This window comes from Podarcis filfolensis (assembly GCF_964270895.1).
Source record: "Podarcis filfolensis genome assembly, chromosome: W".
Lineage (NCBI taxonomy): Eukaryota > Metazoa > Chordata > Lepidosauria > Squamata > Lacertidae > Podarcis > Podarcis filfolensis.
In genome coordinates this window covers 10,837,944-10,853,731 of record NC_139619.1, presented here as the reverse complement: position 1 = coordinate 10,853,731, position 15,788 = coordinate 10,837,944, and the positions used below count along the sequence as shown (strand labels likewise).

At 42.9% G+C, this 15,788-nt stretch overlaps 1 protein-coding gene across 1 annotated transcript in view; it reads left to right on the top strand.

The window, feature by feature from the left end:
- Positions 1 to 15,788, top strand: part of LOC310753761 (inositol polyphosphate 5-phosphatase OCRL-like) — a gene marked incomplete at both ends in the record, with an annotated part of 531,526 nt that overhangs the window by 9,960 nt on the left and 505,778 nt on the right. The window contains 3 exon segments of the mRNA XM_083595104.1: positions 738 to 870; positions 1,842 to 2,000; positions 2,850 to 3,007. Of these exon segments, the coding sequence (XP_083451230.1) occupies positions 738 to 870; positions 1,842 to 2,000; positions 2,850 to 3,007 (450 nt within the window).

The following is a 15,788-nucleotide window of genomic DNA, read 5'->3' as shown; positions in this document are numbered from 1 at the left end:
TGGTGGAGTATGTTCTGTGGCCATTATGGCTAGTAGCCATTGAGCCTCACCAGCCATGATTTGGCATATTCTTGTGGTTCTTGACAACTGTCAGAAGCCACCTAGGCCTGCTAGTTTCATTGCTCTTGCTGTGGTAATGGGGAAATCAAAAGGACAGGCGGAACATGTAGTGACGAAGCTGGAAAATGGCAGGCTCCTTTGGGCAGCATTTCAGGTGCCAGAAAGGGTCTGTTGGATCACTGAAAAAATAGTGTCTGAACAAGAATAACGGGGCCCCTTGCTTTGGGGAAGGATCATCATTTGGTGGTGTGCCATATGCTTTGTATGCAGAGTCTCTAGTTGAAAGGCACCTCCACCTGAAAAAGGATTGGGCCACAGAGAGCTGCTGCCAGCCAGAGTAGACTTAATTAATGAATTGTGGGGTTGGAAGGGATCACGAGGGTCATCTAGTCCAACCCCCTGCAATGTAGGAATCCAAACTGGGGGAGGTCAGAAATTCATTCTGACCTGATAGAAGGCAGCTTTTGATTTCCTGACAACTCTCTCCATGAGGCAAAATGCCTGCACACCTGCAAGGTCCGCCCCTTCAGAAGTTGGACTCCCAAGCCCCATCATCTCCAGCTCTTGACCGTGGTCAAGATCACAGGCCGTGTGTGGAGCCAAAGTTGGACTGTGTGAGCCTTGTGTGTTGCCTCAGCCAGTCCAACAGTCCTGGTGTCTCTCCTGTCTCCTTGCAGTGGGAAGTGCCGTGTGCCAGCATGGTGTGAGCCAATCCTCTGGAGAGGAGGCAGCGTGAATCAGCTCAGCTACCGAAGCCACATGGAATTGAAAAGGAGCGACCACAAGCCCGTCAGCTCCCTCTTCCTCACAGGGGTAACACCTGCCCTGGCCAGGGCTATTGTCTATTCAGGGTTTTTAGTTGCCTGCTATGTGGCACCTCCTCGAATCTGGGCAGGCCCTGACCAACAACCAGACCCCTTTCCACAGAGCTCCTCTTTGGCAAATGACTTCCGGTGCAAGGAGTGGGCAGGTTTTGGCTCTGTTAAATCCCTAGGCTTCCATTCTCCACTCTTCTGAGTACACGCTGCTCCTGCAGGCATGGCAGACCACATGGGCTGAACTGTATACCTTAACCGTTGGCTCCATTCATGCAATGGAGCTTCTGTGGTACTTGGCTTGGAGCATTTGGCTTCAGCCCATTGGCTCTGGAAGTCACAGCCGCTGCCATCCTGGGGAAGCTCTCAGAGTTACAGTACTTGCCTCTTTCAGGGCTGGGAACAGGGGGGTGCATCAGGCCTTTCTGCTCTTAACTCATACCCCCCTTTAGTCCATAGCCCCAGCAAATGTGCTCTGCCCCCCCCCACCCATAGGTGAAGGTAAAGACGAATAGGATCCTCTCCAACCCCTTAAAGAGGGTTTGCTGCAAAAAGACCAGGGGGGAAAGAAGCCCTTGGCCCATCTAGCTCAGTCTTGATTTCCGGGGGATCTCTCCCAGCCCTACCTGGAGATGCTGGGGATAGAACCTGGGACCTTTGCATGCAAGGCAGATGCCCTTCCACTGAGCGGCAGCCTCTTCCTCTTCCTCACAGGCAAAGACTCCAGGGGTAGCCAGCGTGGTGCCCTCCAGATGCTGGACTACAACTCCCATCATCCCCAGCCAACATGGCCAGTGGCAAGTGCAGCAATATCTGGAGAGCCCCACGTGGACCTGTTGCATGTGCAGTCCCCTAAATGAGAGCCCGGGGCCAAGGACAAACTTCCCCCTGGAGCACGTTTCCTTGCCTCTGCTGAAGGCAAGCACTCTCTCCCCCCCCCCTTTTGCTCTGCAGTTTCCGTTTGAGAATGTGAAGTTCCGGCAGCTGCAGAAGGAGAAGTTCCAGATCACAAACAACGGGCAGGTCACCCTCCACTTCTCCTTTATCCCCAAGCTCAGTGACAGCCAGTATTGGAAGCCATGGCTTCGCGCTGAGCCCTGCGAGGGATACTTGGAGCCCAGCGCTTCTCTCTCTGGAATCGTAGAACTGTAGAGTTGGAAAGGGACCCCAAGGGTCATCTAGGGAAGGCCTTGGTTTCCTTTTCATCCCCCCTTTTCTCCTCCTCTTTCCAACCCTCCTCCATCAAACCTTGGGAGTTTGGTAGAGCAGGGGAGGCTTAACATTTGTGGGCTGCATTGCCCCATGCTCAAGCCTCCAAGGGCCATACGTCAAAGCAGCTGAGCCCAAAGTGTAAAAGTGTGTGTGACCAGCTTTAAACAAAGACACACACACAAATGAATTGAAGCCAAACAATGCTGGAGGGTCCCAAAACACCTTTTGGCATCGCAGGGAACCAGTGAGAGCAGTCCGTCAAAAAATTACTTTTTTAAAACAATGCGTATTTTTATGTTGTGGAGGCACAAAAATATCTTGGGGATCATATAGAACTAGCCAAACTTTTAAAAACTCAATGAAATGTAAACTAAAAAAGAAAGTTACATTGGGGGCGCAAAAATCCTTTAGGAGACAAATAAATGCTTTCCCTTTTTATATTCTTTTTTTAGGATCACTTTCTCTCACCCCCCAGTATCCTGTCACCATCTTCTGTGCAGCTGCTGCTTTGGAGGACTAGAGAGGAAAGTGGGGTGGGGGTGGGAACTGAGTCGCTTCTGTTCCTAATTCTTGAAGCTAAGGTTTCCCCCATACACCTGTGAGAACAGGATGCTGTACTAGATGGGCCATTGGCCTGATCCAGCAGCCTCCTATTGTGTCCTTTTGTTCAATTATTCACCGTCTTAACTTTTAATTTACAGACAAGCCAACATGGCTGTGCCAAAGAGTGTATCTACCTGACCTCCTCCCGTTTTAGGTGAGACGGTGGACATTTCCCTGGATGTGTACGTCAGCAAGGAAGAGAAGATTGAGGCTATCTTTGTCCTTCACCTTGACCGTGGCAAGGACTATTTCCTCACCATCAGTGGGAGCTACCTACCAAGCTGCTTCGGGACCTCCTTGGAAGCCTTGTGCTGGATGTCTACCCTTCCCACTCTGCTTGCCTGCTTGAAAAACAGCTGCTCTTCCACTCAGAAATGTGGGGGCTGGGGGTCCTCCGCTGCATTAAGCTTCAGCTTCTGTAGTTGTGCATCCGCTTCCTGTGTGCTGTTCATGCCCTTTGTTTGCCTTGACTGAGTCATCCCAGGTTCTGGTCCTCCCACCTGCCCTTTCGCAGGGCCACTGAACCATGTGCATTTCCCTGCCATCTGCCCAGATACTGTTCAGCCAACGGGCTGTTTCTTTCTCTTCTCAGGGCCTGTGCCATTAACACCCTTGGTTGTCTTTTGCTCTTGCCTTCCTCCTCTGATTTCAGGGAGAAGACAGCTTCCTAGAAAAGGTAACAGTTGGTTTGCTATCCTCTAGATGTTCTTGTAGCGGGCTCAAATCAGGTACAGGCAACGCCCTGTTTACACGGGGGTTGCGTTCCAAGGTACCGTGCGTTTAAATGAAATTGCGTATATTGGGGACAGCATTGGAAAAGCCTGCAAACACCCTCTAAACTTCCGGAAACCCTTTTGAAAGGCCTTTTGAAAACCAGCAGCCTCCCTGCAAAACTCCTTGCTCCAACTCTCCACAGGCCTGAGAGGTCGGTGCCAAAGCTCCTGGGAGGGAGTCGAGATGCTGTTTCCATGCCACTTTGCTGCTTTTGTGCTCTTGGGGGTGTAGCACCCTGCTTGTGGTTAACGCTTAGCTGGAATGAAATATTCAATGCATCAATAGAGAAATTAAAATAATAATTTATTTGTCAGACAAATAATTGATAGGCACAGTGGTATATGGTTACCAAAGCTCTGCCCACTCCAGCCCTGATGGTCAGCACTTATATTTCCTCAGCCCAGCCCCCTTGCTCCTCCTTTGGCTGCCTCTGTCCAATCAGCCTGGTTGAAATTCCTATTGGCTGTTTGCTAGAACCAATCATAAAAGATACACCCATTTCCTATTACCTTTTATGGGAGACAAAGAGCTATATTTCCTTCTATCCATAAATGGCAGACAAGTAGCCATATATCTTACATTTGCCTCGACAAGGCACCTTAATTACCAGATCACCTTTTGCCCCTTTCCCCTCCATTCCAAAATAGATGGCTAAAACAGAGGGCTCGTGGTATTAAATTTTTGTCTAAACAGAGATCTTGGGTTCACATTCTCACACACCATCAATGAAATAAGAATCTAACATAAGAATCTAACATTTCTTACTTTCTAAATCCTTTGCATATTTACATTTAAGCCAACAAATCTCATACATTAACATAGACAGCTTTTTAGAAGAAAAGGTCTTTGCAAAGTAAAAAAGGAACTCAGTAAAAATAGCTTCAAAAGAAACCTCTTCAGTTTACACCCCCCTTTCCCGGCCAGCTGCTTTCCCCATTAGCTCTTGCCCTTTAACCTTAGGAAAATGTGGCTAGTCTCTAATGGGAATCACATGGTATTATTTTCTGTTAAACAATAAATCTTACTATTTACAAACTCTTAATTAGTGTTTTTGCAGCTTGATTGTATCCTGTAATATGTAGGGTCAGTATAACCTTTGCTCCCAGCTTGTAATTCCCTTTTACAACTTTGAGAATTTTGGCTACTGCTATAAATCAGGGGGGGGGGGCTGTTTAGGAAGATAAACATCTGCCAAAGTACTTAGCCAGCTGCTTTTCTGCCTGGGATAAAACATTTGCAAATCTTTATTTATTTATTTTTTAAAAGATATTTATTAGGGTTTTACAAAAAACAGAGATTTACAGAATGACAAGAAAACAAAGAAAAGGAAAAATACAAAAAATACAAAGGTACATAGAAAGAAAAAAAAAGAAAATACAAAATACAAAAAGCAAATAGATAAGGGAAAATTAAAAAGCAAATCCATTTTTTGATATCTTTAAGCTCATTTGCTTGTTTCCTTGACCTCCTCACACCTCCCCTTTTTGTATTCCCATTTACATAATCAATTCAGCACATCCTTATCCTCTTTCATTTATCTTAATTCTATATCATAACATATTATAACTCTATATTTTCATCCATTTATCAATTCATTTTTGCATATTCTTATTAACTTTTGTTGCTAATTACCACTTATTGCCAATCCAAACATAATTTTAACATTCATTAATTTTACAATATTTCTGAAGATAGTCTTTAAATTTCTTCCAGTCTTCCTCCACCACCTCTTCTCCCAGGTCTCGGATTCTGCCAGTCATTTCCGCCAATTCCATATAGTCCATCATCTTCATCTGCCACTCTTCCAGGGTGGGTAGGTCTTGTGTCTTCCAATACTTTGCAATAAGTATTCTTGCTGCTGTTGTTGCATACATAAAGAAAGTTCTATCCTTCTTTGGCACCAATTGGCTGACTATGCCCAGGAGAAAGGCCTCTGGTTTCTTCAGGAAGGTATATTTAAATACCTTTTTCATTTCATTATATATCATCTCCCAGAAAGCCTTAATCCTTGGGCACGTCCACCAAAGGTGAAAGAAGGTACCTTCATTTTCTTTACATTTCCAACATTTATTATCGGGCAAATGATAGATTTTTGCAAGCTTGACTGGTGTCATGTACCACCTGTATATCATTTTCATAATATTCTCTCTTAGGGCATTACATGCCGTAAATTTCATACCTGTGGTCCACAACTGTTCCCAGTCAGCAAACATGATGTTATGACCGATATCTTGTGCCCATTTAATCATTGCAGATTTAACCGTTTCATCCTGCGTGTTCCATTTTAACAGCAAGTTATACATTCTTGAAAGTGTCTTAGTTTTGGGATCTAACAGTTCAGTTTCCAATTTTGATTTTTCCACCTGGAAGCCAATTTTTTTGTCCAAATTGTAAGCCTCCCTTATTTGATAATAGTGAAGCCAGTCTCGCACTTTATCTTTTAATTTCTCAAAACTCTGCATTTTTAATCTATCTCCCTCTTGTTCCAGAATTTCCCAATATTTCGGCCATTTGGCCTCCATATTGAGCTTTTTCTGAGCCTTCGCTTCCATTGGTGACAACCACCTTGGGGTTTTATTCTCCAATAAGTCTTTATATCTTATCCAAACATTAAACAATGCTTTCCTGACAATATGGTTTTTAAATGCTTTATGTGCTTTAACCTTGTTGTACCACAAATATGCATGCCACCCAAAAACATTATTGAAACCTTCTAAATCCAAAATGTCTGTGTTCTCAAGAAGCAGCCAATCTTTCAACCAGCAGAATGCTGCCGATTCATAGTAAAGTTTAAGATCTGGCAGGGCAAATCCGCCTCTTTCCTTTGTATCAGTTAATATTTTAAATTTTATTCTGGGCTTCTTGCCCTGCCAGACAAATCTAGAAATGTCTCTCTGCCACTTCTTGAAACAGTCCATCTTGTCCAAAATTTGCAAAGATTGAAACAAAAATAACATTTTTGGCAATACATTCATCTTTATAGCTGCAATTCGGCCCAACAAGGAAAGCTTCAAATTTGACCATATTTCTAAGTCTTTTTTCACTTCTGTCCAACATTTCTCATAATTATCTTTAAATAAGTTTAAGTTCTTGGCAGTCATATTAACCCCCAAGTATTTAACTTTCTTCACTAATGTTAAACCTGTCTCCTTCTGAAACCTCTCTTTCTCAATCGGTGTTAAATTTTTCTCAAGAACTTTAGTTTTTGACTTGTTCAACTTAAATCCTGCCACCTGACCAAATTCTTGAATCAGCTCTAATACTCTTTTCGTACTAGATTCTGGCTCCTGTAATGTTAACACTAGGTCATCTGCAAAAGCCTTCAATTTGTATTGTTTAGCTCCGACCTGAATACCTTTAATCAGACGGTCCCTTCTAATCATATTTAATAAAACCTCCAGGACTGAGATAAAAAGCAGTGGGGAGATTGGGCAACCTTGTCGTGTACCTTTCTCTATCTTAAATTCCTCTGTCACCACGTTGTTAACAATTAGTTTAGCCTTTTGTTCTGAATAAATTGCACTTATACCATTTTCAAACCCTTGGCCAACCCCCATCCCCTGAAGATTTTTCTTCATAAAACTCCAAGAAATATTATCAAAGGCTTTCTCCGCATCTATAAAAATTAAAACTGCTTTGGTATTTATGTTCACTTGCAACTTCTCCAAAATATTAATTATATTCCTCGTGTTGTCAGACAAGTCTCTACCTGGAAGAAAGCCAGCTTGGTCCTTATGAATCTCTTCCACTAATACTTTCTTTAACCTGTTAGCCAAAATGTCAGCAAATATTTTGTAATCCACATTGAGCAGGGATATGGGGCGGTAATTCTTAAGTTGCGTCTTTTCAGACTCAGTTTTCGGTATAAGTGTAATGTAGGCTTCCTGCCACGACTCTGGTGCCTTTTTCCCCTCTAAAATTTCATTGCAAACCTCCTTTAGTGGCCGAATTAACCAATCTTTCAAAGATCTATAGTATTTGGAGGTTAAACCATCTGGCCCTGGAGATTTACCCAACTGCATATTCTGAATGGCACCTTCCACCTCCTGTTCTGTAATTTTGTGACTCAACATTATCTTATTTTCTTGAGAGATTTTTTGTAGTCCATTTGTTCTTAAAAATTGGTCTAAATCAGTCTCTTTCTGTGGCCCTTGTGTATATAGTTGTTTAAAATATCTCTGTAAACACTTTCTAATTTCCAATGGATTCTGTATGTTCTTTCCATCTACATCCAAATTTGTAATGGTATTTAATTTTTGTCTTTTCTTCATCTGCCAAGCTAGCAGTTTCCCACATTTATTAGCCGATTCAAATGTCTTTTGTCTCATCTGCTTAATTTTCCATTCCACTTCCTGATTTATCATTTTCATATATTGTACTTGATATAACTTAATTTCTCTCAGAATCTCTTGCGATTTTGGTTTCGCTCTTAGTTTCTTCTCTCCCTCTTTTATTTTTCCCAAAATTTTATCTTTTTTCTCATTTTGAGTTCTTTTCTTTATTGCATTCTGTTGAATCAGAAACCCTCTCATAACCGCTTTGCTTGCGTCCCAGATTGTTCTTTTTTCAACCGTAGTATTCAAATTTATCTCAAAATAGTCTCTCAAGGTTTTTTGGGCCTTCTTGGTAACCTCTTGATCTCTGAATAAGGTGTCATTCATCCTCCATCTGAAGGAACCAATTGGTGTTAATTTCATCTCCATCTTCACCGCATTATGGTCGGAGCAAGTTTTTGGGCAAATTTCCACTTTTCGAGTCTTAGGTGCCAGTCCTCTAGTTATCCATATTTGGTCAATTCTTGTCCACGTCATATTGGCTTCAGAAAAGAATGTTCCCTCTCTTCCAAGGGGGTTCTTGGTTCTCCAAATGTCAATCAAGTCCATATTGTCAGTCAGTTCAAAAAAGGTTTTTGGTAGTCTGCCATCTTTGGTTACCACCTGTCTCTGCGACTTATCCATGTTTGTGGATACCACTCCATTCATATCTCCCATCATAATAATGTTGTAGTCCATATAGTCCAACAATGTCTCATGCAATTTCTTAAAGAATTCAGACTTCCCCTCATTTGGTGCATAAACTCCTACAATCAAAAATTTCTCTCCTTGTGATTGAATCTCAATTGCAACAATTCTTCCTTGTTCATCTTTAAAAACAAATTTCGGTGATAGACTCTCTTTAGCGTAGATAACGACTCCTCTCTTTTTAACTTTGTCCGATGAGATAAATTCTTGACCCAGTCTTTTATTAATTAGAACTTTCCTGTGGAGCCTTATCACATGGGTTTCCTGTAAACAAATTAAGTCCAATTGTTCCTTTTTCAATAAATGGAATACTTTCGTCCTCTTCTCCGGGGAGTTAAAACCATGAATGTTCCAGCTTAGTAATTGCAGAGACATGATGTGTTTATTCTATTTTCCTCCAACTGCTCCCAAAAGCTCTTCTTGTTCTGGCGGTGGTATCCCCTTTTTTGATTTGTCCAATCTCAAAGGTAGTGATGCTGTGTCGAAAACTCCTGGTCTCAGGGCTCTTAACTCTTCTAGTGCTTCTTTTTGTAAGTCTTCTTCGTAGTCTCTCAGAAATTTTTCCTTATCTTCCACTGATCTAATTTTGAACTTTTTCCCTTTAAAGGTAAAAGATAATCCCTGGGGGAATTCCCATCTAAAGACAATGCTGTTTCTTCTCAGTAGGGCCACCAAGTCTCCGTAGTTGGTTCTCAGGTCCAAAAGATGTTTCAGTATATCCTTAAAAATCTCGACTCTCGAATCGTTAATCTCCAAGGTCTTCTGAAAGTGTGCACTCAATATTTTATCCCTCTCTTCTTTCGTTCGGAGGGTAACCAAACAGTCTCTCACCCTGTTTTTTCTCCCTCCTCTTCCAAGTCTGAAGGCGCTCACTATCTTAAAGTCTTTTTCCGGCTCCAAATTCCAAAATTTCCCAAATTCCTGTGTAAGATAGTCGCTCAGGTTATCTTTTTCAAGTTCCGGCACAGCCCTGATCCTCAGGTTTGTCTGTTTCTCCTTCAATTCGATCATAGACAATAAAGACTGATGGTCCCCAATCTGTTTACGCATAGGTTTTATTTCTTCCTCCACAGCCACTACTTTTTCTTTTGCTTCCTCAGCTATTTTTTGAGTGGACGCAGATTCTTCCAGCAGTTTTTCAATAGATTTTGTATTTGAATTAATGCTGGCAGTGTTCCCGTCAGTTTTATTTGATTGTTCTGTAACTTGTTTACTTAGGCCTTCCAATTTCTCATAAATTTTATTTAATACAGAAGTAAATTCCCCTTCTGAGGCCATTCCTTTTGGTTCAACTTCTGCCAGATCTTCCTCCTGTGTCACAGGAAGGCCGGGTACAGATGCTCTATGTTGCTGGGAAACAGTACTGGACTGCTGCACTCTGACCCTGCCTGATCTGCTCATGGAACTTTGAAGTGTCAGGCATAGCACTAATGGCTTTAGCCCAAACGTAGCAGAGTTTTCCTGCACAGCGAAGAAGCTAGTTGAGGTGGAAATGACTAGTCAGCTAGACTCAGAATAACTATTTACAGGATTTATTAAAAGGAAAAATAAAACCAGCAGAGTTTCTGCATACAAAACAAAGCAAAATAAATCCTTCCTTTCTCTCTCTCTCTTAACCATGCACAGCACTCCTACTCCTAACACACCCCTAACACACCAAACTGTGCTAGCAATCCCTAGATAACAGAGTTGAGTGCTGGTCGTTAACCAATCAGAGTAAGTAGTTTCTAGGTCAAGCTGACCTTGGCTTTCTGCCAAGAGTAAATTGACACGGCCTTGAGTTAATTGTGTGAAGCCAGAATCTGTAAGTTTCCCATGAGAACCAATTAACAGAAACTGAACACCCCCTCACAGATTCTGCTGGACAATTAACATCAAATACACCTATGTAGGAGATTATTTTTCCAGCAAACCTAAACCCTTGCACATTCGCTTGTTCTTTACCTTTGCCAATGGTTTAGTTAACACATCTGCTACATTTTCTTCACTTGATACATAAGTACAGGTGATTACATTGTCTTGTACACAGCAACGCACATTTTGGTATTTTACAGAGATATGTTTGGAACGCAATTTGAAACCCTCTGTTTTACTTAAGGTTATACAAGCTTGATTATCAATGTAAACTTGTACTGGTTCTCCACAATTTACATTTAAATCTGTTAACAAATGCTTGAAATAAATCACCTCGTTGCACAATTCACTCAACGCGGCGTACTCTGATTCCGTTGATGACACACTTACAACGTCTTGCTTGCGTGACCGCCAGCTGATTAAAGCTCCACCGACCATTATGACTAGTCCTGTGACAGATTTTCTATCCGGCAAATTTCCCCAGTCACTATCACAGTAGCAACTCAACATTTCATCCTCTGAAGAATTTAATTGTAACATATAGCCAATTGTCTGTTTGAGGTATCTCAGAACTTGTTTTACCCCTTTCCAGGCATTTAGTGTGGGTTTTGAGACCAATCTACTTAATATGCCTACTGCATAGCTAATATCAGGTCTGGACCACTGTGCTAGATACAATAAACTTCCAATTACAGAATGATATACATCAGGATGTTCAAATTCAGGACTCTCATCTGTATGAAGTGTTTTTATGAAACCTGGATCCATAGGCACCACTGCCCCTTTGCAATCCTGCATCCTGTATGTAGTCAGTAGTTGTTTAACTTTGTTCTGCTGACTAATTAGGCAGCTGCCATCTTGGGCCCAGCACACTTCCAACCTTAGATATGTCCTAACCGGGCCTAAGTCTTTCACTTTGAACTTACTGGACAATTGCTTGGCAAACCTTTTAGTTTGTTTATCTGTTTTGCAAGCATACAATACATCATCTACATAAATCAGACAAAACTCTTGATCACTGCCTGTACCACGTACATAAACACAATTGTCAGCTGTACTCTGCTTGAAACCAAATGACACTAAGGCCTCATGGAAACATTTGTTCCAAGATCTTGCAGCCTGTTTGAGACCATATAGAGCTTTGTTTAATTTCAACACTCTATTGGAACCTGTCTCATAACCAGGCGGTTCGGCTAGATACAGGTCTTCTGATATTGATGCATGTAAATATGCAGTCTGGATATCAAAATGGTTTAACAGGAGTTTTCTCTTTGCTCCAAGCGTTAGAATCAGCCTTACACTGTCCCCCTTAGCAGTAGGGGAAAAAGTCTCGTCATAATCTTTTCCAGGCCTCTGAGAGTATCCTTGAGCCACTAAACGAGCTTTGTATTTGTACTCTCCTGTCACCAGAGGTTTAAGTTTGTACACCCACCTGCAGCCTACAATCTTTGCCCCTTCAGGCGCTGCTACTGGTGTAAAAACCTTGTGCTCATTCAGAGAGGACATCTCTTCCTCCATTGCCTGCTTCCAGAGCTCTGCCTCCTCTTTTGGTAACTTTAACACCTCCTGAAAACTCTTGGGCTCTGCAATTACACTAAACACATTTGCAGTATCTGGAGAAAAACGCACCGGAGGCACTCCTTTGTTTTGTCTTTTAGATCTTCTGGGAGAAAATTTTTCTTCTGACCCACTTTCCTCCTCAGAACTACGACCTCTCTTTTGTTGCTTAGCAACTGGTCTCTGGCTAATTCCACTTTCTTGAGAGCTCTTATCTGAACTTTCCTCCCCCTCAGACTCTGATTCTCTATGTTTACCTTCAGAGTCATGAAGCTCCTGGGAAGGTTCAAACCAAACCTCAGTATTGGCATGTAGTCTCTCCCAGCCACTATGTTCACAAAAAATGGCATTCCTGGAGATCACAATGCCATTTGTCCCTTCAGCAAAGCGGAAACCTTTTCCCAGCTCCTGGTAACCCACGAACACTAACTGTTTGGTCTTAGGATCTCCCTTCTTTCTCATTTGTTTTGGAATTAATACCCAGGCTTTTGATCCAAACACATGCAAATGGTCAATTTTGGGTTTTTTCTGAAACAATTTAAAGTATGGAGTTGTACCTATTGTTTGATGAAAGAGCCTATTTTGGAGATAACACGCGGTGAGCATGCTCTCCCCCCAATAAGACATGGGCAAATCAGCATCATCAAGCATGGCAAACATCATGTCTTGTAAAGATCTGTGTTTTCGCTCTGCAACGCCATTCTCCTCTGGGGAAAAAGCGTTCGTTTTTCTATGCCCAATGCCACGCTTTTGTAACCAATCTCTAAAAGCATTTGACATAAATTCGCCACCTCTGTCCGTCTGAATCCTTTTGAGTTTAATGGACAGAAATCTTTCCACAGATGCCACCCAGCCTTTAAACTTAGTGAACACGTCACCCTTATTCTTCATGGGAAAAACCCAAGAATAACGCGTGGCGTCATCCACAATTGTTAATGAAAAACGTGATCCACCCCTGCTTACAGCAAACGGACCAATTACGTCCATGTGAACCAGCTGTAGCGGTGACTCACTAACTCTGTCACTTCTGGGGTAAGAGACTCTGTGGGTTTTAACCTTTTTACAAACATTACAATCAAGGTACTTGTTACAACTCTTTAAATTACCCCCATCAGCCAATTCAGACATTTTTAGTATACTTTTCCAGCCAGCATGCCCCATTTTCCTATGCAATAAGTGCACACAGTTGTCATGTATAGCTTTGTTATTCACTGCAGGCTGAGATTTACTGACTACTGCTGCAACTTGAGATCCTGCTTTAAGCCAAAACAAGCCTCCCTCTGACTTAGCAGTGCCTAAAATCTCACCAGCCTTCTTAATAATGCAACTGTCTCCTTCAAAATACACTTTAAACCCAGCTTTTAGCAAACAATCTACAGACATCAGATTGCTCCTTAATGAAGGCACACAAAGTACATTTTGCAGGCATTCACGAAGACAAGGAACAAAAACTGCACCCCCCGAAATCACTTCGGAAGTACTTCCGTCTGCTAGAGCCACCTGGCTGCGCTGTGCTGAGTTCTTGGAAACAAACAATTCATCTGAATTTACGATGTGCCGAGACGCTCCCGAATCGACCACCCAGACAGCTTGTTTCTCATCAGCAATCTTGACCTCGGCGGTCACCAGCTGAGCCGACTGTTTTTGTTTGAAGAACTTCTTTTTCCGCTGCTGCTGCTGCTGCTGCTGCTCTCGTCTCTGCTCCTGCACCGGCAACTGAGACTTGACCAACTCAGGACATTGTCGTTTTAGATGCGCTGAAGACCCACATCGGAAACAACGCCTAACAGCAAACGCAGACTCCTCACCGGTACGCTGCTCTTGCTTCACCCCTGGCACGGCATGAGAACTCCTTCCAAACCGCCCGCCTGTAGAAGCCTCTGCAGCCAACGACCTTTCTTGCCTCTTCTGCCACTCTTCAATCAAACGCCCAGTAACGTAACTGATTGATAAATCACGCTCCTGTATGCCTTCTAGAGACAAAACTAAATTATCCCAGCTTTCCGGGAGAGAACTCAAAATAATAGCCACCTTCTCCTGCTGGTCTAACGCACAGTCTCTTTCCTGTAGCGCAGCAAACTTTAACTGTAAACTGTGTAGGTGTTCCTGCATTGTAACCCCAGGCTGTAACATTGCCTTGTACAATGCCTTGCGAATGAACAGCTTGGAAACCGCTGTCTCACGCACATGGAGTTCTTTAAGTGCTTGCCACACACCTCTAGCTGTCTTGATTCCCCTCACATACGGCAACTGGGAATCTTCCAGCCCCAAGACAATTGTGGCCCTTGCTCTTTGGTCTTTATCGAGGTCTTCATCATCAGGCTTCGCAGGAAACTTACTCACCACTTGCCAGAGACGATCCCTCTGCAGCACTGCCTGCATGCGTTCCGACCACAGCAAGTAATTGGAGTCATTCAGATGCTCAAAAGCCATCTGAACTGGTTGTGAGGCCATCTTGAGAGCGATGTCCCTGGAACCCGGAACCAGCTACTCACGACCACCGAGAGAGAAAACAGGAACCACAGCACCCAGCACTCACACGCTGCAGCTGTTGTCCTTGTGTCCACTGCGTCACCAGCTCACCACAGTCAGGAACCAGCCAGTGTCCATCTGCTGCACCAACAGGAACAACAACTTCTGGAACTACTGGAACCAACGCCGTTGATGCTGACACCACCACAACTCAGGCTGGCAGCACAATACCCATAACCTCATGGAACTTTGAAGTGTCAGGCATAGCACTAATGGCTTTAGCCCAAACGTAGCAGAGTTTTCCTGCACAGCGAAGAAGCTAGTTGAGGTGGAAATGACTAGTCAGCTAGACTCAGAATAACTATTTACAGGATTTATTAAAAGGAAAAATAAAACCAGCAGAGTTTCTGCATACAAAACAAAGCAAAATAAATCCTTCCTTTCTCTCTCTCTCTTAACCATGCACAGCACTCCTACTCCTAACACACCCCTAACACACCAAACTGTGCTAGCAATCCCTAGATAACAGAGTTGAGTGCTGGTCGTTAACCAATCAGAGTAAGTAGTTTCTAGGTCAAGCTGACCTTGGCTTTCTGCCAAGAGTAAATTGACACGGCCTTGAGTTAATTGTGTGAAGCCAGAATCTGTAAGTTTCCCATGAGAACCAATTAACAGAAACTGAACAATCTTGTTGCTCTTTGTTCAGTCATCCCCCTTTATCTTGAGTCAAGGTCAGATCTTACCGTGGAAATTCCGTAGTATCCACAGTGGAAAATTCCCCCAACTAAATGCACAACTTCAATGTTCCTCTAGGGGGACACTGTAACAGCCATAAAGTTCACAATAGAAAAGTCTTTTCTAACTTTCCATGTCCCCTTCAATAAAAACATGCAACAGTTTCCAGTCCAAAGAAGACCCTCAAAATGTATCTCCCTTGCAGAGTTAATCATTAAAAAGTTACAATGTCCATAAATAGTGCGAGTCCCAATGTAGCAGTTCTCATAAGCCTGGCAGTCCGTTCCCAGGGGTTTCAACAGAAAAAAAAGGAGAGTTTTACCTCTATTTTTCCCAGAAGAAATAAAGTCACTTTCCCTCTCCCCCCCCTCTCCTAATCTGGGGGGGAGTTCTTTCGCTTTGATGTTTCGATTTAAGACTTTAAAAGCTCCACTCTCCAAGTATTAGCATAGAAACGTCTTTGCTTTGATCTGTTACAGAAACGGAAGGCGGACTTCCTGTTTACACCTTCCCGCTTCAGTGCCAAATTAACGCCTTTTTTCTTCTTCAAATCCAATCTTTTAATTTCACCTACTCACGGGTAGTAGTTTAGCAGCCGAATTGTCACAGGAAAAAGGTCAGCGCTCTCCGGCAACAGCTACGCGGCTTCACCCCACAGAAGAAGCAATTGACTCGCAGCACCGCG